The following is a 25,895-nucleotide window of genomic DNA, read 5'->3' on the forward strand; positions in this document are numbered from 1 at the left end:
TAGATAAGAGAAGGGAGTGTTCCAAAAATGTGGTCAGCCTTACAGCGGCCACCCCACTCGGTGTACGGTACGTGCGACAGTCAACTGCGCACAAATAAGAGACGGTGGTTTTAGTTTGTAGGCAGGATAATAGCTACCTGAATCTTTGGCACTGCTATCTTTAGTACTTTAAACTAATCTAAAACCCAAATTTTAGGGACTCAAAATGGAAGTAACATAAAAGAGAAATTTACCATAGGTAAATTTACCGGGTACTGGATGAAAAAGGATATTTTTTCGTTTTTTGGGCACACTTTCAATAACATTAACATTTATGTATAATTAGATGTCTGGATGGATAAAGAATTATAAAAATAAGGCAAGGAATAATGATATTATGTTATAACAAACCGACAACAAGAACAAGACTAACAAAATATTCAAAATTTTACGGTATTCGTGTGCACTTAGCATTTTTAAATCAGAAAATGGTGTTAAACAAGTTTTTATCCTCTTCAACATATAGAAGCATCTTTCAGCTTCGGATGTTGACATAGACGTAATCACTAAAACTTCCAGCAGCTTAACAGTTTCTTGGAAAGTAGATATCATTTCTTCCTTTGATAGTAATGATAAACGAGGAACGGCTTCAGAAATAGTTTGCAGTGCTTCTCTTACATATAGTACCTACTCGCAGTTCTGTTTTAAACGTTTTTTTTTCTAGAAATGGATATACGTTAACAGTAAAACAGAGCAATTTGTCTGGAAATCTTTTTGATATTCGCTAAAAATGTTCTTTCATGAATAATGCGGTAGCTACTAGATGTTCTGTAAAAGTAAATCGAGCACAAATCTGTTGTAAAATGGAATCACAAACTGCCAATGCTTCTAACTTTTATTCATTGAAACAGATATATCGAAATGAGGACAACATCGCCTTTTCTGAGGAATAGGTTCATCGGTTTCTACTATAGTGTATTTTTATGTATGAGAGAGTAATAAAACAATAAATTATGTATGCAAATCCCTAAACTGTTGATACGGGTGACTCAATGAAAAACAGATATTTGTCAACAAGTTTACAGAAGTATATAGGAAAACAATTTTAAATTGAGTATGACCACCAGGTATAAAGGTTGGAGCAGAATAGAATACAATAGTTGTGAGGGTTACTAATTCCTAAATAAGGTTGCCAGTGTCGGAGTGATGGAGGTTAACAGGTACTAATGAATTTGCAAGAAATGTAAGATGTTTATTTTATTGGTTATATATAACCAATAAAAGTTTAATAAGTACCTACCTATTTGCAAAATAAAGTTTAATTCTTTAGATAAAATAAAACGTTTTATTTTATCTATTTGCAAAATAAAGTTTAATTCTTTGCCTATTTGCAAAATAAAGTTTAATTCTTTAGATAAAATAAAACGTTTTATTTTATCTGAAATGAGTGCATTCCAAGAAGTAAGGGTTTCAACAATCAAACATTTAATTCTTTAATTCCAGGAATCTACGACAGTAATTCACTAGATAATTACCTTCTAAACTTATTCCACAGAAAATGTGATAGTGGGTTTTTCCATTTTGTATATAGGAAGGTCCAAGTGGCGTATTCAAAATTCTTAACAGTTCACTAAAAGTAGGTACTTCAGTTGCAAGGTGCAGTTTATTGTGTATACTAGTGTTATGGAAAATTTGAAAGTGCCGTGTAAACGCCGAAAAATTGGTCCTCTAACAGTTAATGAAAAAACATTAATATTTAATTGTTTTAAATCATTTACAGACAAACGTTTATGTGAAAGTGTTGATGAGACCGTTCAGTTAGTTAGCAGTACACTTGGTGTTGGGAAATCTACGATTTACAGAGTTATTAAAGAAGAGAAATGTTGTAGTTTTCAAATGCCACGTAATGCTCCAGGGAAACCAAAATTTCAAATAGAATATTATTTTAAAGAAGGACTTCGACGGAAAGTGCATGAATTCTTCTTTAGACAAGAATTTCCAACATTGGATAAAGTTCTTGTCTCAGTTCGAGATGATAAGGATTACCCAGAAATGAGTCGAAGTACGTTATGGAAACTTTTAAAAGAAATAGGCTTCCGCTGGAAAAAGAATCCCAGAAAGTCTATTTTATTAGAAAGAAGCGATATTGTTATATGGAGAAGACATTTTCTAAGAACCATAAAGGAAATGAGAAACCAAAAAAGAAAAATATTTTATCTTGATGAAACATGGATCAACGAGGGTCATACACCAAATAAATTTTGGCAGGATGAAACTGTTACAAGTCAAAGGCACGCTTTTGTAAATAACTTATCTACTGGTTTAAACCCACCATCAGGAAAGGGACGCAGGCTGATAATAGTACACATTGGCAGTTCAGACGGTTTTGTTGAAGGTGGTTTATTAACTTTTGAATCAACTCGTACCGGTGACTACCATAAAGACATGAACGCTGATGTCTTTCAAGAATGGTTCGAACAAATGATAGATCTTCTTTCTAAGAACTGTGTAATAGTAATGGATAATGCAAGTTATCACTCCAGACTTATAGAAGGACTGCCCACAACCAAGTGGTTAAAAAAAGACTTGCAGAATTGGCTGAGTTCAAAAAATATTACGTACCATCCCGGATCTATAAGAAAGGAACTTTATTCGTTGTGTGCCTTTCATAAAGAAAAATTTAAAAAATACGAAATTGATGAAATTGCCAAAAATCGTGGAATGACAGTACTTAGATCCCCACCATATCATTGTGAATTAAACCCGATTGAACTGGTATGGGCACAGATAAAGAGTGAAGTTTCAAGAAAAAATACCACTTTTAAAATTCATTATGTTAAACAGTTGTTTTTGGAGGCCGTAAATAATGTAAAACCTGAAAACTGGGAAAAGGCAGTAAATCACACTATTAAAGAAGAGGAAAACATGTGGAAGCTGGACAATATTACTGATAAAATGATCGAGCCAGTTATTATAAATCTTGGTTCTGAAAGTTCATCTTCTGAATCTGATTTGGATTTGTAACAAGTAGCTGTAAGTTTTATATTAATATTTTTATTCATCTATTTAACATACCTTAGACGGTTTTAAAAACTCTTTTTCTCTTTTGTAATTTTTAAAAATTAAAAAAAATGTGAATTTTTTAAAACCCTTTTTAATGTAGGCCAGTCAGTTCTAATATAGTGTGTGATAAAAGAGGTCACTTTTGTTTACATACACATAACACTTTATAACACTGAAATAATTCATTTATTTTTTACAATTATTCAAAGTAATTTTTCAATTAATCTTGAGCACGCCCATGGAGTGGTCGGAGCTACCAGTTAAAATTATGCTAATTACTCTCTCGTTCATAAAAATAAACTATAGCTTCGAATCTAGTTGGTCAATAACAAGAGCCATTTCAACACGAATTTTTTGCATTGTCTTTTCAAATGTTTGCAGATCTTGTTTAGCCCTTATGGGGTCAGTATGAATTATCTGCAGTTGCTTAAATTTATTTTTTATGCTATAAAATTATTTCTACATGTGGCATGGTTTTATAAAAAACTGTTAACCAAAATATGAAATCTTTATTCTGTAATCTAAGTTTATATGCACCATTTACAAGAAAAAACACTGTAACTTCGTTAAAAATTTCCTATATCTAACTTTAATATTTTTCAATGTATTTGCGTTTTACCGCAAACGCAGTATCCTTGAATTTAATTAATTACACCTTATTACAAAATTTTCTATCAATATGTTTTGCCTGCTCGTTTATAATTGTTGCTTCTATGTATTGGAATAATTAAAACATGAAATTATTGTACAGAGTGTTTGTAAAGGAGTTCCAATACAGTACAATATTTTGTACAAATGTTACATTGAATGAATAAACACTTGTTTTTCACTTTTGTGAAAAATTATTTTAACATTGGCGTTTTGATTGTTTATTTAAACATATTTCCACTCAAAAATTGATGAATCCCTACATAAGAGTTTTTTATAATATCTCATACTACACATTTCAACTGTCAAACCCGTCTATATAGTTTTGTAGAGTAAAAATCTAACTTAATTTCCTAAGATAATAATTTAGTAAGGTAAGATAAGAAAATGACGTGGAAACCTCAAATCGACAACATTGCAGAGAAAGCCACAAAGAGATGTCGACTGCTCAAACGTCTCACAGCAACAAAGTGGGGCGCCACGCAAGATGTCCTGGTAGCAACATACAAAACCTATGTCCGACCGATATTAGAATATGGGAGTGAAGCTACAATAACTGCGAGTACAAACACCACCTCCAAGCTTGAAGTCGCCCAGAACACTGCCCTTCGCGTCATCACCGGTGCTCCAAAATCAACACCGATTACATCAATGGAAGCCCAGACCGGTATTGAACCAATACAATGCCGCAGAGAGCAACACGCGTTAACCTTCTGGGAAAGGCAAAGACGAATACTTCCACAAAAATGGGACGAATATAGACAAGCAGCCTCACGTCTTAAAACACAAACCACTCCGCTTACAGTAGCAAACCAAATCATGGAAAAATACCACATTGTCCTGTCGGAAGCCGCCCCCTTCCCAGCGCAAACCACACTGGCCCGCTGTCTACCAAACACAGAATTACTGCTTGAAAACCATAACGACCCGAAGCACTTATCGTCAGACATTGCCCTAAGGAAAGCCGCCCTAGAGACGATACACACCAAGTACCCAGCACATGAGTGGATCCACATATACTGCGATGGATCCTCGATGCCGGACTCGGGAAGAACAGGAGCAGGATACGTCTCAACGTTCTCCAAAGGCTCTATAGCTGTGGGTGCCCCTCTCACCAACTACGACGGCGAAATTGCTGCTATACACGAAGCTGCAAAAAATCTTGAGAATTTCCAACACCCCCAAAAAGTTGCCTTTTTCATCGACTGCCAAGCCGCAATCCTCGCCCTGTCGACAAATCGATACACCGACTGTGCCAAAACAATATCTTGCCGCGTCCAACTATCGAACTTGATGGAAAAAGGGTGGCTGATTACTCTACAATGGATCCCTAGTCATGTCGGTGTTGAAGGAAATGAAGCGGCGGCTGAACTTGCAAAAGAAGGCACTACTCTTCCACAGCCCCCTAGCTTCCAATCGTACACATCAGCAAAGTCCACCATTAGAAGAGGAATCAAAGCGAAGATAAAAGAGCAGCAAATACAAGCCGGTGCTGGAAAATCTTGGGCCCACCTAATAGAGTCACCAATCCCTCGCAACTTGCCGAGACCCATTAGTGTAGCCGTGTTCAGAACAACTACGGGGCATGACTACCTGGCCTCCCATCTACATCGCATCGGCGTCCGCGAAAATGACAACTGTCCGCTATGTGATCAGCCCCAGATGGATGCTGCTCACCTTCCAGAGTGCCCAGCCCTGAAAACAGACCCACCCGAGGAGGATGAAGATCGCCTACGAGAAACGGCTCGTCTATACTGGTCAGCGCGCCACCAAATGGCTAACATGCCAAGGGTGGGCGTTGGCTAGTAAGTAAGTAAGTAAGTATAATTTAGTAAGGTGCACCTACGTTTTAACCAAAACGCTTCATGTTTATTAAGATTTTCGAATTGGGGTATTTCGATTTGATTACCCTTCATTGGCATGCATATGGCTTTATTGGAATCTATCTCTTCACTTACCTTATACAATCCACGCGGACAGTCCTGCCTACAAGTCTTCTGTAAGCCATGTCCATAGGTGTAATGAGGACAAACAGTACAAATTTTTGGGTTGTCGTTTCGGCAAGCAAAGCAGGATTCGTCGCAGCACTCAAGCTTGTTGTTGCAGTGTTTGCATTTGTCTGGACAAACTTTTTGGCAGTGGTTCTTGTTCCAGCACAAGTGCTTCTCTTTTCCTTCATTATCGATCATTACTGGACACTTCACAGTATCGTTCCCGGTTCCGACACTCACGGGACACACGGGACACTCGTTATCGGGCTTTAAACTATTTAAATTTACTTTTGAGGAATTGTCTTTGATAATCCTTTTCCAATCTATCGTATGAACGAAACACAACGACGGATTCTTGTCGATTTGCACATCACCGTGGGAAATGTCGGTAAGGGAGTGTAATCCAATTTCTTGCAAAGTGGGTATTTCAAATATCACAAATGCACGATCGAAAAATGTCTGCTGACCGCGGATTACGGCTAAGTTAGGGAATAGCTGTCCTACACTACGAAGACCAATTACTCTATATAATAATAAATAGTCTGTTATTTCAGTCAAACGCGGGAAACTCATCTTCGCCAGTTCAGTCTCGTTTACATTATCGAATAGAAGAATAGAAAGAAAACCTTCTATCACTTCACAATCTTTTAGCTTCTTGAATGATTCCAGTGAATTTTTAATATCCATGCTTGCACAAACTGAAACAAAAAATATATGTCAATATTTTGAATTTCAACAGTTTTCAAATGAAATAGATATTACATGCATTTAAAGATGTATATATATTCTAACGTTATAAACGTCACATGTTTGTTATTTTGCTTTAAATAATAAATAATTTCTTTAAATTCATTCTAAAAATAGTTGGCGCTCAACTCTTTAATCAACTTTAAATTTTCACTTATTATTCTAATTCCTTTATTAAGACTCCATTATGTTCTATGAGATAGAATGTATTTAAATTTCTATGCTTCACTTCAATAGACAAAGTATCTGTCAGTTAGAGAACAAGAGAACAAGGCTAAAAACGAGACAGCCAAAGCAACGCCAACAGGAAACAAATGGGACATTTCAAGGCTCGATTTACCTGATAATGAACGCCAATATCAGGCACTGATCCAAATCAATTGCAGACACTGGAAGAAGAAGAAACATCAATGCCAGAATTGACCATAGACCAAAAATGGCAAAATATAACGAACGCCATAGAAAGTATCGCAGCGGAAACTAAAGGAAAAGAAAGGAATAAAAAGAAGAAAAACCAGTGGTTTGACCAGGAGTGCGAACAAAGCTTGCATCAGAAACCAATCAAGAGGCTAGAGTTACTAACACGCCCTACAGATGAGAACAGGGAAGACTACAACAGAGTAAGACCTCAAACGAGAAAACTTTTGAAAAGAAAAAAGAAACAGTACTTAGAAGCGCGAATACACTGGAGGAATAACATAGAACCGGTCAGTCTAGACAGTTTTATAAGGACCTAAAAACAATGAAGGGCAACACGACCAACAGCCCAAGATTTATAAAAGACGATGCAAGACAATTGCTCACAGACAACGAGGAGAAAAGCCTCCAATAGAGCAAGTATTTTGAGCAATTCCTAAATATAGAAAAACCCACAACGACAAGGCAACACAGACAGTACCAGTTAGCCGAACCTGAAATACCAGGGCCCACACTAGCTGAAGTAAAGTCCGCAATTTCGTCCCTAAAAAACCATAAAGACCCAGGCCCAGACGGCATACAGGCAGAACTACTAAAAAAAGGGGGAGAAAAACTCCACCTTGAGATATATCATCTTATAAGAGAAGTCTGGGAAAGAGAAGAAATACCGAAACACTGGCATGAAAGCCATATAGTACCTATCCACAAGAAGGGAGACAAACAAATATGTCGGAACTATAGAGGAATATCGTTAATCAATACAACGTACAAAATTATATCCAAAATACTATCTAGAAGGCTAACTCCATACGCAGAGGAAATAATAGGCGACTATCAAAGCGGATTCAGACTGGGAAGGTCGACCATAGACCAGATATTCGTCCTATGCCAGGTGTTGGAAAAAAACTGGGAATTCAACCGCGATGTACACCCGAATCTTCGTGGACTTTAAACAAGCTTACGATTCTGTTAGCAGAGAAGCATTGTAGGAGACCATGGTAGAAATGGGAGTACCTGGAAAGCTGGTACGATTAGCACAGGTGAGCACAGAGAACGCTTCCGCACGGATCAGAATTGGCAGCACCACGTCGGAGGAATTCCTCATTGACACTGGGCTTAGACAAGGAGATCCTCTCGCCCCCCTACTATTTAATTTTGCACTGGAACATGCGGTAAGGAAAGCACACACAACTGACAAATGGATTTGCCGCCCAAGGATCAAAAATACTATTGGCATTTGCGGATGACGTGGACACAATTGCACAATCTACCAGAGATGCAAAAGAAGTTTTCACCCTATTTGAAAACGGAGCCTAGGAAGTTGGTCTGAAGGTCAACGAGGACAAGACCAAGTACATGGTGGTTACGAAGAACCCAAGACCAAGGGTTAGACAAAACGTAACAATCAATGAATACAACTTTGAAGTCGTCAAAGAATTCAAGTAACTGGGAGCGATCATAACATCTGAAAATAAATATGAAAAGGACGTGACAGCCAGGATCATTACAGGAAACAGGGCATATTACTCATTAATGACCGTACTTAAATCAAAAATACTCTCAATACCAGCAAAAATAAGAGTGTACAAGACAATAATTCGTCCCACAATAACGTATGGAAACGAGACATGGACTCTGAACCAGCGGGAAACAACAAAATTACTGGTACTGGAAAGGAAGATTCTGCGGACTATCTATGGGCCTTGCAGAGAAGAGACAACAGGAGAATGGGGAAGAAGACACAATGATGAACTCCAGACAGTATATGGAGATGAAAACACAGTACGCTACATTAAAGCGAACCGAATAAGATGGGCGGGTCACATACTAAGATCGAGTGACGAAAGACTCCTGAACGCCACATTCTGGGAAAGGCCCGATGGCAGATGGTCAGTTGGTCGCCCAATAAAGAGATGGAAGGACGCAGTAGCCAGTGATCTACGCAAAGTGGGAATGCAGCAATGGAAAATAGCTGCTCAGGACCGACAACAATGGAGGGAAATAGTAAACGCGGCCAAGACTCACATAGAGTTGTAGAGCCAAATGATGATGATCTGTCAGTTGGCAACTCTGCTTTGTCATGTCACTTCAATGCAGAAGTGGGGCTAATTAATTAGAAAAAAAAAACTCAACATTATTTTATCAAAATTGCTATTAAAAAACCGTTTCAAAAGGGGCTGAATTTTTAGCTTATAAACATTTAAGTATAATAACTGATAAAAGTTGGATTCTATAACAAAAACTGTGCTATTTTCACCTCCCGAAATAATCGGAAAATCCCTGAAAAATCAATTAGTTAAATGTTTCCAAAAAAAGTTGAATTTTACTATTATTTCGTAAAAAATATTTAAATTTTATTTATTAATGTATAATATTTATATAAATATATAATAATTATTATTAATTCTTCTTTTAAAGTACAAAAAGATTAGTTTTAAAATTTATTTTAAAACCATTTATTCAGAGAGTGCAAAAACTATTAATTGAACCATTTTTCTCTAAAATAATGGTTTAAAAAAACAAAACAAAATCAGTTGTAAGTCTTCAAGGATTTGTAACCAGCTATCCCTCATACAGCTTTTAGAACCTTCAAAAACCTGTGTATAAGATTTTTTACGTCAAATCGATGATTTTTTCACAGATAGACTAGGGTAAAGGTATGAATTAACTACACAAATTAAGAAAACCACAGTTAGTAGGTCCATAAAACAAAAAAATTAATGCACAACACTCAGAACAATATACATTAATGACAGAACCCTGTATAAGATAATTGAGACATGCAAATTATTATGCACTTAATAATGTAGTAGGGATCATATGTAAATATTAATTCTGTAACAAAATTAAATTGATATCGTGTATTTTGAATGGTCTCTGATCTTTTCGATAAAATTGGTGAAACACCATATGTTTATCTTTAATGCATTTTCAACAACGCAAATATTATTATATTAATGAGACAAAGTGTACCATTTAGCGCATATTTTAATGAATATTCTGGGCATAAACAAAATAAACTAAACTAAAATGATAAAAGACAAATTTATAACACAATATTTTATCGTTTCTATCTTTTTTTTACACACACATATAATAACCATAGAAAAACATTGTAATCGACAAGAATTGCGAAAGAATGAGAAAATGCACTATTTTAAGTATTTTAAGTGATTCCTTGTTAATTGTTGTGTTGTGCAATTAATATTCTGACAAATTACAAGTATAATAATGAAAAGACTCTCGTTTTAAAAAACTTGTTATATTTTTAGGTTTTGTATTTTGGAAATAAATAAAAAAAACTTTTTTTACTGAATTTTAAAAATTTTAAACTGTATATTTACGTTAATTTTAGATTTAACTCTGATTTTTTTATAACGTTCTTTTGGTATCAATAATTCTAACAATAACAAATGCTATGCTATATCAGTTCATTTATTCTAAACTAAAAGATGCATTCCACAATATATCTCCTCATCTAAGCAAAGATCCTTGGTGAACTGGTTTCTTGTACTCATAAAGAGTAAACCGAAATAACAGAAAAGACAGTTAAGATTTGATTTCACGTATTGTGCCTCTGTATATTAGCTTAAACGTATTTCATCCTACCAGGATTCATTAGAGCGACTGGTACAGAAGCTTCTTTACCAGTCGCTGGTAACTTGCCTCCAAATAGTGTAATAGTGTTGGATAATGCATCATACCATAATACACAGGAAGATAAATGTCCCACATCTTCATCGAAGAAAAAATATTCCGTATATTGCTTCTATGTTAAAGCCTGATCAGTATAACATAATAAAATTGCATAAACCTCGTCATGTAAAATATGCAATCGATAAAATTATACGAGCACAAGGACATGACGTATTTAGACTCCCACCATACCATCCCAATTTAAACCCTATTGGAATGGTTCGGACAGCTTTAAGGGAAGTTTTTACCACTACCGTTGAAAACAATTTATTTTACCTACATAGCTTATTATTAGCTTTCTACGTTAATATACTTCTGTTAAATTTAATAATTATGACGAATACTTCACCTAATAACATATTTTATCAATTACCTAATTTTACATTTCAAAAACAAATCACCAAACTAATAATCGTTTAGGCAACCTGCATAAATTAGCCTCTCCATCGCTTCTCTTTTTCGCGGTTTCAGATAAAGATGTTCTACTGTACTTGTAATTGGACAGACTTTGTTAGTGTATTGATAGCGAAAATGGTGAGATGTGTTTTAGATATAAATCAAGTAATATTTAAGGTGCACACACTGTATAAACCTAAACTACGCCCGAGTCTAAAGATCTTCCTGACGATGGCAAGTTTGAAAATCGAAACATTATATATAAAACACGTGGAACGAAAGAACAAATCTCTGGGGAGTTTTAAAACAGATTGGGTCTAGGTCCAAAATGGAAGACATGCCTTGTGTGATAGATCTAGAATGTCGTTTACAAAAGAATTTTTAAAAAACTATACTAATTTTAAAAATGAACACGCTTTATTTGTTTATTTAGAGGAAACGTGGATTTTTGCTAAAGGTGGAATAAAAGGATTTGGCAGGATGAGAGTACAATTTAGAAACAATATAATCTGCAATTTTCTTCTATCTTTGCACTAATAATTATTGTACAGTTCTCTAAATTAATGTAAATCGCACTAAATATGAAAATGGAGTCGGAATTATCACACATAAAAGTATAGCCAAACATGTCAACAACTTCATACTAGTGAACGATAGAATCCTCTTGTTACAAATAAATACGTCACCGATGAACACTAACGTTATATAAGTCTATGCACCCACAACAGACCACATTGATGAGGAAATATATCAGAATTTTATAAACTGACTGAACGTTTTAACCTTGTTTAAGCTTTGTGCTTCTTCAAGGGTGGTTAATACGTAAATAATAAATGGTGCTTTTCAGCATGGTGGGTTCATGTGAGGACTAAGACTGGGTGCCGCCGCTAAAGGCAGGAGTGTCACAAGAATCGCATCCACGACCGACGAGAAGAAGAAACTGGTGGGGCCGCTGAAGCTGCTGTCTGCCGTCTGGATCCAAGCCCGTCACTAAGTACAAGTTCCATGGAAAAAACGGTTCCTTTCAGAACGTTTGGCCTTTTTTTAAGGTTGTTTGGAAATCGCGTGGAGGATAGCTGTGGCTGTGTCCTCACCTAGGATCAGGTATCATTGTGCAATGAGATTGGGAAACCACAGAAAACCAATCTCCCCCTGTCCTTGTTGTAAATTAATCGACTCTGAAGGAGTATGTGTGGTGCTCACTTGTGTAGTGTGTGTGTAGTTAAATGATATGTTGGGTGAATTAAATGTTTATGATTGATAGTGTGAGCTTGTTGATAAAGTGTTGTGTGAATTAGTAAGTGTATGTATTTCTGTTTGTTTGTATAGGTGTGTATGTGTTTAGTTACGGAGTTGGGTGAAGGTTTGATTAATTCGGTTGCTGAAATGGGAAGTGGTTATGGCGTATCCGTATAGGGCATTGGAAATTTGGTTGATTGTACGGATGGTCACGCTTATCTTTTCAGGGAAGACGTTAAATAGGGTCATGGATACTAAATGGATGATGGATTTCATGTCGGAGGATAAGTCATATGAGGGAATTTGTTTTGGTGTATACAGTGGTTGAGTTTGGTCATAGTTGTTTAGGAATTTTATAAACAAATAAGCAACCTTATAAGCAATATACCGAGACATGAACTCCTTATAGTCATGGGAGATTTCAATGCTAAAATAGGTAACGGAAAAGAAGGGCAACATATTGGTCCTAATGGATTAGGAGAGAGAAATCATTGAGGAGAAACAATGAGTATCTTTATCTTTGCAGCTGAAAATGACTTAATCGTGCTAAACACATTTTACAAAATAAGAGCAGCCATAATATCACTAAAGTACCAGACGGAGTACAGTCTGAATTTCTTAAACTTCTTGATGACGAATCTTTAAGAATACTATGTAAAATCTTCAATAATATCTATGACACAGGCAATATTCCAAAAGATTGGCTAGTTTCAGAATTTATTACGTTACTAAAGAAACACGGAGCGAAAAGTGCGGAGAATATAGGGTAATAAGTCTAATGAGCCGTACAATAAAACTTTTTCTTAAAATTATACATCGCAGAATATACAAGCTATGCGAAGAGAGAATACAAGACACACAGTTTTGATTCATGAAAGGCGTAGCGAGAGATGCACTGTTTAGTCTACAGGTATTATCCCAAAGATGCAGAGATATGACTTGCGATATCTACACCTGCTTTGTGGACTACCAAAAAGCATTTGACACAGTTCAAAACCGAAAAATGATAGATGTTTTAACAAAAGCCCAAATAAATGATAAAGACCGGAGTATAATACAAAATGTATACTGGAACCAATCAGCCATAATAAGAACAAATTTTGGAGATAAACCGACGGAAGCGATCCAGATTCTGCGAGGCGTTAGACAAGGATGTATACTTTCACCTATATTATTCAACATATATTCAGAGGAACTATTTAGTGAAGCCTTGGAAAATTGCAAACATGGAATCCTTTTAAATGGAGAATGCCTAACAACATCCGCTATGCAGATGACATCGTTATTTTTGCAGACAGTTTACATCAACTAATAAACAAAGTTAATGAAGTAAGTGAAAGATTTGGACTACAAGTAAACATATCAAAAACTAAATTTATGGTCATCAGCCAAAATAAAATTACCAACTGCTTATCCAGAATACACCAGTGAACCGAGTAAAACAGTTTACCTATCTTGGAACAATAGTAAACGAACAATGGGATCACTCACAAGAAGTAAAATGTAGAATGCAGAAGGCTATGAGTGCATTCAACAACATGGCCAAACTCTTTAAAAGCCACAACCTTAATCTGGAGATAAAAGTAAGGCTCCTAAGATGTTACATCTTCTCGATATTATACTACTCCTGGACACTCACTGAAGCGATGGTGAAAAAACTGGAAGCCTTCGAGATGTGGCTATACAGAAGAATCCTAAAGATATCATGGACGGACAAGATAACCAAAGAGACTACTACAAAGAATGGGGCAATAAAGAGAGGTGATGTATACCATTAAAAGGAGAAAGTTAGAATATCTAGGACATATAATGAGAAACGGCACTAAATACAGATTACTGAAAATAATCCTTCAAGGCAAAGTATTCGGAAAGCGAGGAATTGGGAGAAGACGAATATCATGGTTAAAAAACCTGAGGAAATGGTTCTCCACAACTAATCTATTTAAAGCATTAGTTAATAAAGAAGCATTATCAGTAATAACCGCATTTTTGCTTGTCTTCGACAGTGCTTCAAGTATTGGGAGAATTAGGTATTAACTTTCTCAGCAAAGCGGACCGTTTAAGTCAAAGTTTTCATCACTAATCCAAAACAGCGCAAATTCGGAAATATATTTTACTTACGTTGTTGGTTAATACTGTTAAAGATGTTTTAATATGTCAAGTCTCAAATTATCCCACTCAAACAAAATACGCGCCGACCCTGACACCGCTCTTAAATAACAGAACAGTCTGAATGAAAATATGTGTTCAGTGAAATTCAGGTTATTGCGAATATAATCAAAAAGTGCGCTACAACCAACCGATGACTTTACAGATACAGGAGAAAGGGGACAGACATTCTTGTCTCGGTCAAATTCTTCTTCGACCTGAATCGAACCACAGATCGAACGGTCCTGCGCGCGAGTATTCTGTGAGAACTTCGCTGTCACCGAAGCTTTTTTCACAGTATAAAATATGGTGGAAACCTATCTCAGAAAAAAATTTGCTACTCAAAATTAAACGAACTATTTTGAAGAATGAGAATGTCAACTGCAAAAGAAAGAATGCACAATACAAATAAGGGAGTTATAAAACGCATGAAAAATTGTAAATTGTATAAAAAAAGCAAATTATCGAGGAAAGATCAACATTATTCTACTTCAAGAATACTTACGAACCCCTACGCAAATTACAAACCGATAATAAACCTAATGCCAATGAAGATGTTCATTAAGACAAGAAATCAGTATTATCTTTTATTTTTATTACTTCCTGTGATTCAGAAGATGTATTTAATAAATGTGGGTATTAGGCAGTAAAACAGTTTTTTATAGCGTTGCTTAGAGCCACAAATTGACTCTTTGTTTTCATACGTTCGCTCTTTAGAAAGAATCAATCAAATGTTGCGCTGAAACAACAGCTTCCTCAGAAGCATGATAATTTTACATTAAAATCTGTAAAAGAATTATGCAGAGTAATAAATCAAGCACATAAAGTAATTTCATAGCCGTGCTAAAATATATTTAAGGTATAATATGTTATATTAGTAAACATTTCTGTTCTTTCTATAATATAAATCGGTTCGCATAAATATTCGTAAAAAATCGACCTTGTTTTGAATTTCATAGATATTTTCAACAAACATATCATTGTTCGCAGAAATTCTATAGGGAATTTTATTTTAAAATAAATCTCATCAGTAGGTTTGGGATAATTATGCATTTAAACTTAAATAAAATATGCTGTGGTATAAAGACATAGTTATAATGTAGCAGTGACCCAACCTGGGTCAATTGTACAGGTGTTGAGTTATGTAATAAATTAAAAATTATAATCCGTCTTTCTTTTGGGAGAAGTAAACATGGACAATCAGTTGGGCTAATGTAGCGAGAATCTCACATCACAATGCATTGAAAAACATGAAAATCTGCACTTCAATATGCATATTTATACATATATACAACAGAACTACTCAAATTACTATTAAAAATATTTTAGAAATATATTAGCAGCATAATAAAAAACATATCTATTTTAAAATCAAGCCAAAAATTGTACAAAAAACTAAACTAAAATCTAAAAAGTGTTAATAGGTTTCGGTTGAATTTAATCATCACGTGATGCATTAACTGTTCAAATTCAAATTTCCTCCTGTTATCCAAGAGCGTACATTTATATTCAGAAAATACCTTTTACTTAACAAAACGAAACTTTTCAAAGTTAACATAAATTTTTTTAGACCACTGTTCAGTTTTTCTGCAATAATGTTTTGTTAATAGCTTAAATAGGCCAGTAAAGAATCCCAAAAAGATAGCTGAAAAAACCTTATGCAGGTTTTTGAAGGTTCTACAAGTTATATGAGGGGTAGCTGATGACTAGGCTTTATATACGTATTTTATGCAAATATCTGGCGATTTTGCATATTTATACAAAAAAAATGCTTAAAATGCATAAACGTTAATTTATTCCGAATTAGGATTTTAAATATTTATCTGACCGTAGATAATGGTATGACTGGAAAATCTAATGTTCATTTTGAAAAGAATTAGTTGAGTTTTGGAGGTATTTATGGTCACTCTCCATTTATTGTACCACCTAATGACTCTGTCTAGGAAATTTTGGGCTCTTTCGAATACAGACAATTGTCCACGCTTTCTATGTGGTCCTGACGTGAGGAGAGCAGTGTCATCAGTGTACAAAAGAAGGGTCTCCGATCTATGCTGTGGGCGGGGAATGTCACTATTGTAGACTGTGTATAATATTGGAGCAAGAATTGAGCCCTGGGGCACTCCAGCTAGTGGAGTGAAGGGGGTGGATAGGGTGTTGCCGACTTTGATCCTGATCGCCCGATTAGAGAGATAGGAATTTATTATTTTAACGAAAGGAGTGGGCAGTCCAGAATGGTGGAGTTTTTCGACCAGGCATATGTGCCAGACCTGATCAAATGCCTTCTGGACGTCTAGGAATATGCCCAAGACGTGGTTCCTTTCGTTAAGTGATCGTGAGATGAAAGTTGTTGCTTCAACCAATGCATTTTGAGTGGCATGTCCAGCCCTGCATCCGAATTGGTAGTGTGGAATGGCTAGATGAGCGTCTAGGAATTCTACGAGTCTGTCCTAAGGATCCTCTCGTAGACTTTACCTAGGGTGCTCAATAATGAAATAGGTCTGTACGATTCAGGGTTGGTGAGGGTTTTCCCTTGTTTGGGAATCATGACTGTGCTGGCCACTTTCCATGGAATTGGGACGTAGCTCAGCGTAAGAGATGCATTGATTATATTGGTGAGCGACGGGATAATATTCTCTGGAAGATTTTTGAGACATCGTCTGTTGACGCCATCAGGGCCAGGAGTGTGTTTTTTCCAATATTACACAACTGCCTGACGGTGTCCTCAGTCACAGGACTCACAGGGGCCATCATCTGGTGAGGATGAGGTCCCAAATGTGCCTGAGGGTAGTAGAATATATCTTCCACTCTCCGCTCGGTCTCTCTTTTGGATCTTTCGCTGAAGTTTGGGTTATTAGGGGAAACGAGGGCGGCCTTCTTTGTTTCGTTAGAACTTTAAGTTTTTGCCAGAATGTAGCACCCTCTCGGTAATTAAGGTCGGCCGTGGTACGCCACCACTGCAGTTGTTTTAGCCTGCTCACTTCCAACCTTATAACCGCCAAGAGCCTGTTATACTATGTTTTGATGAGGGGATCTCTGAATCTTTTATACTCTCTGATCATTTTGCGCTTGGATTTAATTACTGCGATGATTTTAGGTGGTAGAGTTGGAGTATATGGCACAATTCGTGTTTTTAGGATTGCCAGGGATAAGGCTTCTTGAAGAAATTTCTCAATTTTGGAAATCCCTGTGTCAACTTTGTTATGTGTTGACATATTGCCTAACTCTGGGAGGTTTTGATTGATATATTCTTGGAAAAGTTCCCAATTTGCTTTACGATAATTTATCCTGTAAATAACAGATCTTGTAGGGAGAGGAGAGTTTAAGTCAGTTTTGACTAGAAGTGAGAGTTGGTCAGAGGTTACTGAATCACCAATGAAGCATTCATCGTCGAACCTATCTAGCAAACTATTCGTGCAAAAGATATGGTCGACAATGGACATTCCACGGTGGTTGAAAAACGTGACCTCGTTATTGGTGATTCTAGAGATGGGCAGCTCCAGAAGAAGGTCTGAGAGCTGTCTGCCGGGTATATTTATGTAAGTATCACCAAATTGAGTGTGTCTGCTATTCAGATCGCCCATTACAACCGCTTTGTCGAGTGTAGAAAAGTACTCGATCAGGGGTAAGGAAAGGGGTGTATTTGGATGCTTATAATAGGATATTATCGTAATGTTGATGTTGTTTGGTAGATGTAGGTCAACTGCCAGGTAGTCGATGTCACGGAGCTGGTCAAGGATATTTGGAGGAGGTATATGAGGAGAGGTGGGTATGTTTTGGTGGATCAAAAGACCGTTACCATGACTGGTCTGGCTTTTGGACAAATGATATACTGTGTATGCCGTAAAATTGGGTGGGATTTTAAGGCGGGTGTCGGTGAGGGCAAGGATTTGTATTTTATGTGTGAATAGGAAATTTTTGAGGAGTGCTCTTTTTCGACTGACTCCCGCACAGTTGACTGTACCTAATACACAGTCGAATGTGACGGCTTACTGTAGGGGGACGAAGGTCATTTCGACCTTGTTGTTTCTTGCTGTGGGCACTATGGAGTGCCCAAACATTTTCCCAGATAGATAGGAGGAATATTTGGCTATTGTTTTCCTTCTGTCCGGACGTATATTCATCAATAACGTGGTTGTGAACTATATCCACAACCTGACGTCTGATGTGAGTGTTGCTGGCGGAATCCTTCTCTCAGCTATCAGAGGTTTTGCCTCTTGGTGTGAGGAAGGGGTCTCCTGCCTTTTTGGGCAGCGTGGTGACCATGCTGCATGTGTACCTTTGCAGTTAGGGCATTTCGGGTTTTTTATTTGAGGACAATCGGCGCTTTTGTGCTCACCACTACCGCAATTAGGGCAAGTCACTTGTCTTTTTTGACACTCGGAGATTTCGTGTCCGTTCTAGCAGCAGCGGCTGCAATATTTAGCGGACGGGTGTGCTCTGTGCAGTACATCAAAGCATCTGTGTAGTACTCCTCTGAGTCGAGGAACATTCGAACGAGCCTGGTGGTTTTATTGTATTTGTTCAAGATAATACGATAAAGTGAATTGAAAGGAAAGTCTATCTCGCTTAACATTATGGCTATTTCCTCGGTGGAAATGGAAGGATCTACGTCTGTCACGACAAGTTGGTGACTGCTTTTCAGGTGTGGATCTAGAACTTTTTTGGCGAGAGCTCTTCGGCTCAATTGTGATTGCAGGATCGCCAGTTCGGTTTTGCAGTGCCTTGGACATATCCTTCACGTTCAACGTTTTGAACGTTAGAACTGCGTCACATTTATAATTACTGCAAAAATAAGGGTTTTTTTTTACCATTTTTCTCTAAAACGTATAATCAACGTTTTATAGGCAAAAAATAAATTTATGGTTATTTAAAAAAAGACAAAGCATTAATTAGGTGTACGTATTCAAGGATTTGTCATCGGCTATCCATCATACACCTTTTAGAACATTCAAAAACCTGCACAAGATTTTTACGTGAAATCTATGATTTTTTCACAGATAAACTGGGGTACTTTTAATTTCTACACTTTTTTACCCCAGCAGCGTTTACCTGAACGAAGACACCCATAAAAATAAATTATTTAAATGTACTCTTTTCAAACTACTTCGATTTTCTGTTCTGGAATAAAATTTACAGCTCAGTTTTGCGTAGAGTTTCATTCATTATATAGTTTGAAAACTCGCAGTAATCTAAAAAGTTTTAACAAATGACATAAAAAGTTTATAATTATATTTAATGTACTGACGCAACCACAATGTCATAAAACTGGATAATTTATTATTCGCGTTAGTATACCGCGTTGTTCCTTTTTTGATTTCACAATATTATGGATTCATTAGTTAGATAAATATTTATGTGTCGTTAATAAATAATATATATATATATATATATATATATATATATATATATATATATATATATACAGGCTGAGTCATAAGGAATTGAGGAATGAGGAGAAAACATCAATGGAAAGAGCTGCAGGATTTAGAAAAGCATGAGTTTATAAATTCTATGAACTTTTACAAAAAATTTGTGAAGAGGAAAAATTGACCGCCACACGTATATTCAACGTCGATGAGACAGGCTGCTCAACCGTACAACGGCAATGTCAGAAAATATTAGCGAAGAAGGGAAAACATCAAATTGTGAGTATTTCTAGTGGAAAGAGGGGGTAAATACTACTGTGGTTTGTTGTGCTAGTGCAGCAGGGCAGTTTGTACCACCCATGATAATTTTTAAGACAAAACGTTTTCAAGAGGAACTTTCATTAGGTGCTCCGCCTGGCAGCATTGTCACTATTAGCGATACTGGATCTTTTTGTGACAAGGCTTAATCATTTCACTGAAACAGTTAAACCGAGTCCTAAGGCCCCTGTTTTATTATGGTTGGACAGCCACAGCGCACACATTAAAAACCTAAAAGCGCTACAAATTGCCAGGGATAATGGAATTAGGTTATTGCAGTTACCAACACACAGACTTCAACCGTTGGATGTTGGATCTGTCAGAACCTTTCTCGGATTATGGACAATGCATCCTAAAATGGTTGCGGAATAACGTGAGTCGAACTGTATCAATGTTTTAGGTTTCCGGGATAATTGGAGAGACTTTTGGGCTTGCTGCAACAGTGAGAAATGCACAGAACGCTTTTTTTGCTAGTGGCATTTGGCCTATAGATGAAAATGTTTTTAAATAAACTTATTTTTCAGCTTCAATGATGTTTGACAGTGCATCAAACTCTAACCATGAATTCCAATAGGAAGCATCTTCTTCTGAAGAAGATAATATTTCATTGGCAGAACGAACGAAGAGAGCAGCATCAACTTAACTAAATACTATTTCAGTTCAGGATATTTCGCTGTTACCTATAAAGAACGATGACACAGATTTTTTACATTTTGGTTGTGTGTGTGTGTGTAGAGGAAAGAGATGGCCTTAGACATAATTTATTAGCCACAGGATCTTTACATTTTGGTTAAATTTATCAGTTACAAAACGTTGAAAATTAGTTTATGTTATGTTAATATGTATTTTTAATAAGTTTCTCATATAAGTTTCAACATCGGTCCAATTTAGGGCGTTAATGGTCCAATTAAGAATGCCGGTATCCCAAATTGGACTTTTGTTTTGAAAATATTTTTTTCATTTGAAAAATAAAATATTATAAACTACCATGTATCTATTATTTGTGATTTTTTTGAATATAAACAGTAATTAATAAATGATTTTTATGATAAAATTTTGAAATATTTATTAACATGTGTAAGACCATAGTTATTTGAAAAGTGTTCTAAATTAGGAAACCTTACCCTATATTCATAGCATAGAGATTCAAAACAGCTACTTATTCCTAAAATCTTCACCCACACTTCCGCCCCTTTTGAATTTCGGAAAAACACGTCCCACTAAAAGTGTTTATGTATGTTTGTTTGTTTGTTTGCATATTAGGGTTGTTAAATTGTTTACCAGTTTACCTAAAATATTTTATCACAGTAGCAGACGTAATTAAAAACGCCAATAATAAGGTAGAGAAGGACAAATATAAAATAACAAATATTGTCGAAGACTTCTACACATCCTTGTACAGCTCGCAAGGCCAGCCTAATGAAACAACAAATGAGAACGTCACAAGAAAAATAAAAAACGTGGGATCAGAAGTACTACCAAATATAAAGGGATTCGAAATAGAAAGAGCTTTAAAAGAGTTAAAAAATAATAAAGCTCCAGGACACGACGGTATAATTGCCGAGCTCTTGAAAACAAGCAAGACATTAACAATCCCTGTACTAACAGAGCTATTTAATAGATGTCTCCATAATAGCAAGATCCCTAAAGACTGGAACGAGAGTCTAGTAATACTCTTACACAAAAAAGGGGACAAATGTGATCTACAGAATTATAGACCTATATCGTTGCTCAGTCAAGTATACAAACTATTTATGAGAATTATTAACAACCGATTAACCTACAAAATGGACAATTACGAACCGGTTGAACAGGCTGGCTTCCGCAAAGGATATAGTACATCAGACCATCTGCTGACAGTGAGAACATTGATAGAGAAGGCAAATGAATACCAACTACCCGTATTTCTTGCCTTCGTCGACTATGAAAAGGCGTTTGATAGTATCGAGATGTGGGCCATAGAACAAGCTATTAATAATTGTAGAATAGATTCGAGGTATAGGCAACTAATACATAATATATATGAAAACGCAACTATGATCGTACAACTAGACGAAAATACAAATCCCATCCCCATTAAGAGAGGAGTGAGACAAGGAGACGTAATATCGCCAAAGCTTTTCAACCTAGCCCTAGAAGACGTCTTCAAAACTACAAATTGGTCACACTATGGCATTAACGTTAATGGAAACAAGTTAAACCACCTCAGATTCGCTGACGACGTAGTGATTATAGCGAGCACATTCGAGGAACTGCAAATTATGATGGGGGAACTAGCAGCCAGCTCCCAATACGTCGGTCTAAAAATGAATATGAAAAAAACAAAAATAATGACAAACACAGATAACCCCAGACGTATAACTATAAATGGCAGTGAGATAGAACAAATTCAGGAATATATCTACCTAGGCCAAATCCTGAGACTTGACAAAGATAACCAAAGTGCGGAAATTACTAGAAGAGCAAGACTAGCATGGGCAGGATTTGGAAAACTTAGTTGGATACTTAAGAACCACAAAATACTTAAGGAGCAAAGTGTTCAACCAATGCATCCTTCTTATCATGACATATGGATGTCAAACCTGGACCCTAACTAAGGCAAACATGAATAAACTAGCCACAACAGAAAGAACAATGGAAAGAGCAATGTTAGGTATACGACTGTCAGATAAAAAGAAGAACGACTGGGTAAGATCCAAAACAAAAGTCGAGGACATAGCAACAAAAATTGCCAAACTTAAATGGAGCTTCGCGGGCCACACTGCTAGACAAAAAGACCAACGTTGGAATACTACAAGACAACATTGGAGACCTTACGAAAGTAAACGACTAAGAGGAAGATCACAGATGAGATGGGTTGATGACATTAAAAGAATAGCCGGAACAAATTGGAAATATGTTGCTCAGGATAGAGACCGATGGAAGGAGTTGGGAGAGGCCTATGTCCAAACATGGACGACAGAAGGCTAAGAAGAAGAAGAAGAAGCAGGTATGCCCAAAATGATTCAGAGAAACAGGTTTTATTACTCAGGGAATTCGAATGACCAATTTCCAGAAAAGGTCAATACATTCAGAAAATATTGGCTTTATACATTTTTTTTTATAAAAATATATGCAGATGTATGCAATTTCTTGTAAAAATATGCAATTTATGCAAAATATGCCAGATATGCAAAGAAATGCATGTTGTAAATGTTTTATGTTTTTAAAAAATTAGTTCGTTATGTTCATAGAAAAAATTTCTACCTGTATAGGGTTCAGAAAATTCTAATAAGAATTTTACAAATTATACGAATAGGCAATTAAAATAGCACATATATTTTTTCCCACATGACGAATTAATGTTTAATTAAAAAAATCAAATTTAACTATGAGTTAAAGTTTGGCAAAGTGAACCATGAAAGAAATGAAATGCCAACATGTTTGGGGCAATGGAGTTCATTGAAAGCAGAGGAAATTAAAAAAGGACCCCTATCATACTAAATGAATCAAATTGTGTCACAAACTCATCAATATAATGCAGCAAGATCTGGTTAACGATACTGGAAACAGAAGTTATCATTACGAATATACCAACACTAATTAAGTAACCGCATGTCATGGGCACATAATCAACATTTACAGAAAATAATTTCCGGATTAGAAATTAAAATGTCATAAACAAAAAAAAATGTAATTTTTAGTACAATTGATGATGGTTTTTTCCCATATATAAAATATTCAGTTTACAACTTTTATTTTGTATTACATATTTTATATTCTGATGGCTTTATCAACTTTTTTATTACTGGTTCGAGGGTTCGACGCATAACAAAGATTATCGTTATATTGACAGTTGGCAGTTTTAACGAACTACATGTGTTCACGAAGTCAGCAGTTTCAAGTTTCAAGTAAATCCCATATTACACCGGCTCGAGAAACCACGCATGTTGAGTTATGTAATTATTCAGTGATGAGATTATGTTTTAAATGTAAAATGAGACGTTCAAAATATTTTGTTCACTAAGAAAAATGTGAGTTGATAACACGAAGAAAAACAATTTTAACAACAAGTATTTTGATAATGATAATTGTAACATACGTTCAAATTCTAATGTAATCAATAAATTTCATTTTATCACGTCTCATATCCATAAAATACCAGTCGTCTCATGCTGGTTTTATAGACCCAAACTTTTAATTACTGAAAATAGCAACATTCTACCGCCTTCTAACCGTTTATTGACTAATATTTACGTTACTGTCTAACATATAGCTTTTAAGACGTTATAAGGACATTAAACTTCCAATGTAAACTCTTCATATCGTGTCTCCTGCCTCTCTCTAGACCTTATAACCGTTCTTTCTCTCTCCTATCCTCTCGATATTTCTCACTCCTTCCATAATTCTCTTTCTCTACCCACCTACTCCTTCTCTAACCATATTTTCCCCTCTTTCCACACCCTCTTCCGCAATATTTTTATGCCTCCTCCCTAGTGTCTCTCAATCCATTGTCTTCCTATCTCTCTAGTCCCTTTCTCACTCTTCCTAGTTTCTCTCACTCCCTCTCTCCTCTCTAATATCTCCGAGTGTGCTGGTACACGTTGCAAGGTACTTCGTGAAACCCCCACCGGGATAGCCACGTAAACTGAATGGAAGTAAAAATAGATAAAATAGTTTTTTGTACAATTTTTTTCATTAACGTCCTACTTTCAGAAAAATATTGATACTTCTCTCCATCGCCTAAAATCAACTATATTTATCTAGGACTATGTCAACAATGAAAGTAATATGTCAAAAAAACAAGCTAGCTAGAACTGGCTACAAGCGGTCCAGTGTAGAGAACATTGAAAAGAACTGAGGGAGGCCTATTGAACACTAGAAAAGACGTTTCCCGAAACAGAGGATTTCCTACTTACTATTCAGGCTCAAGTGCCAATCAGACCCAACCAAAAACTATTTAATACTTACAACAAGGAATCTCAGGTGCAAAAAATGTCCTGTGTGGATGTCAAGCCCAAGAAAGGATGACTCAGTAGAAGATATCGATCCAATACTCATCAAGAGCTATCCAACAAACTCCAAATCCCGTATTACAATGTCCCTGATATTATAGACAATAAGCTATATTGGGACCCTACTGCCCCTACTGATGAACCAGTGGCACATAATAGGACCAGTCAACAAACAAAGTATGACATGAGTAAACAACCGACAAACAATGCTTATTGGTGTTGAGATATCTACCAGCAACATCTACAATGCTAAATAATCGTAAAGTACAGAGCTCTTGAAATACAAATAAGGAGACAATATCATTCCGAAGAATCTCCTAGGAAACATAGCTTGGAGTTAGTGCCTAAGACCGTATCTCTATAATACAATGCTAAAAGTGGTTCCCCGCAGAAAATTTGTGAGTGATACTCCACCATAACAGGTTACCTAAAGCTCGATAACAGGGAAGGAGTCCCCCAAAGCTCAAACTTTTTGTCCTCCTAGGTGTCTGGAATGACTGAATATTTCTCTTAAAGGAAGTGAGAGTCGCATAACTTAAATTTTAATATAATAATCACTAACGTCGAAGCTTGCCATTCACAATCAGTTAATACCAATAAAAAAACTATACTTTATTTTTTAATGGTTGACATCACACCAGAAACGTGCACAGTAACAATTGACAGAAGGAATTTATTTACTATAATATAAACCCACTCGATATGAAATATAGGTAATAAAAATTTAACGTTTCTTTTGAGGAGTGTAAAAATCTAATTATTTCTGAAGTAATTGTACAAGTATATTTACTAAATATAAAGGGGATAATAGACGACTTCTGGTTTGTCGAGGCTGTTCAAGTCTCGTGCTACCTCGACATAGTCCGTAGTGGTCAATTCGCGGAGGGGAACTT

The 25,895-nt window shown here is 36.1% G+C and overlaps 1 protein-coding gene across 5 annotated transcripts in view; it reads right to left on the reverse strand.

Annotated features, from left to right (window-relative positions):
- The window catches only part of LOC140451862 (insulin-like receptor), a 285,820-nt gene that overhangs the window by 45,426 nt on the left and 214,499 nt on the right, over positions 1–25,895 (reverse strand). For all 5 annotated transcript variants that reach the window (XM_072545775.1, XM_072545773.1, XM_072545772.1 and 2 more), the window contains one exon: positions 5,649–6,379. In XM_072545775.1, the coding sequence (XP_072401876.1) occupies positions 5,649–6,379 (731 nt within the window). The remainder of the gene's footprint in view (positions 1–5,648; positions 6,380–25,895) is intronic.

This window comes from Diabrotica undecimpunctata, chromosome 10 (genome assembly GCF_040954645.1).
Source record: "Diabrotica undecimpunctata isolate CICGRU chromosome 10, icDiaUnde3, whole genome shotgun sequence".
Classification (NCBI taxonomy): Eukaryota; Metazoa; Arthropoda; class Insecta; order Coleoptera; family Chrysomelidae; genus Diabrotica; species Diabrotica undecimpunctata.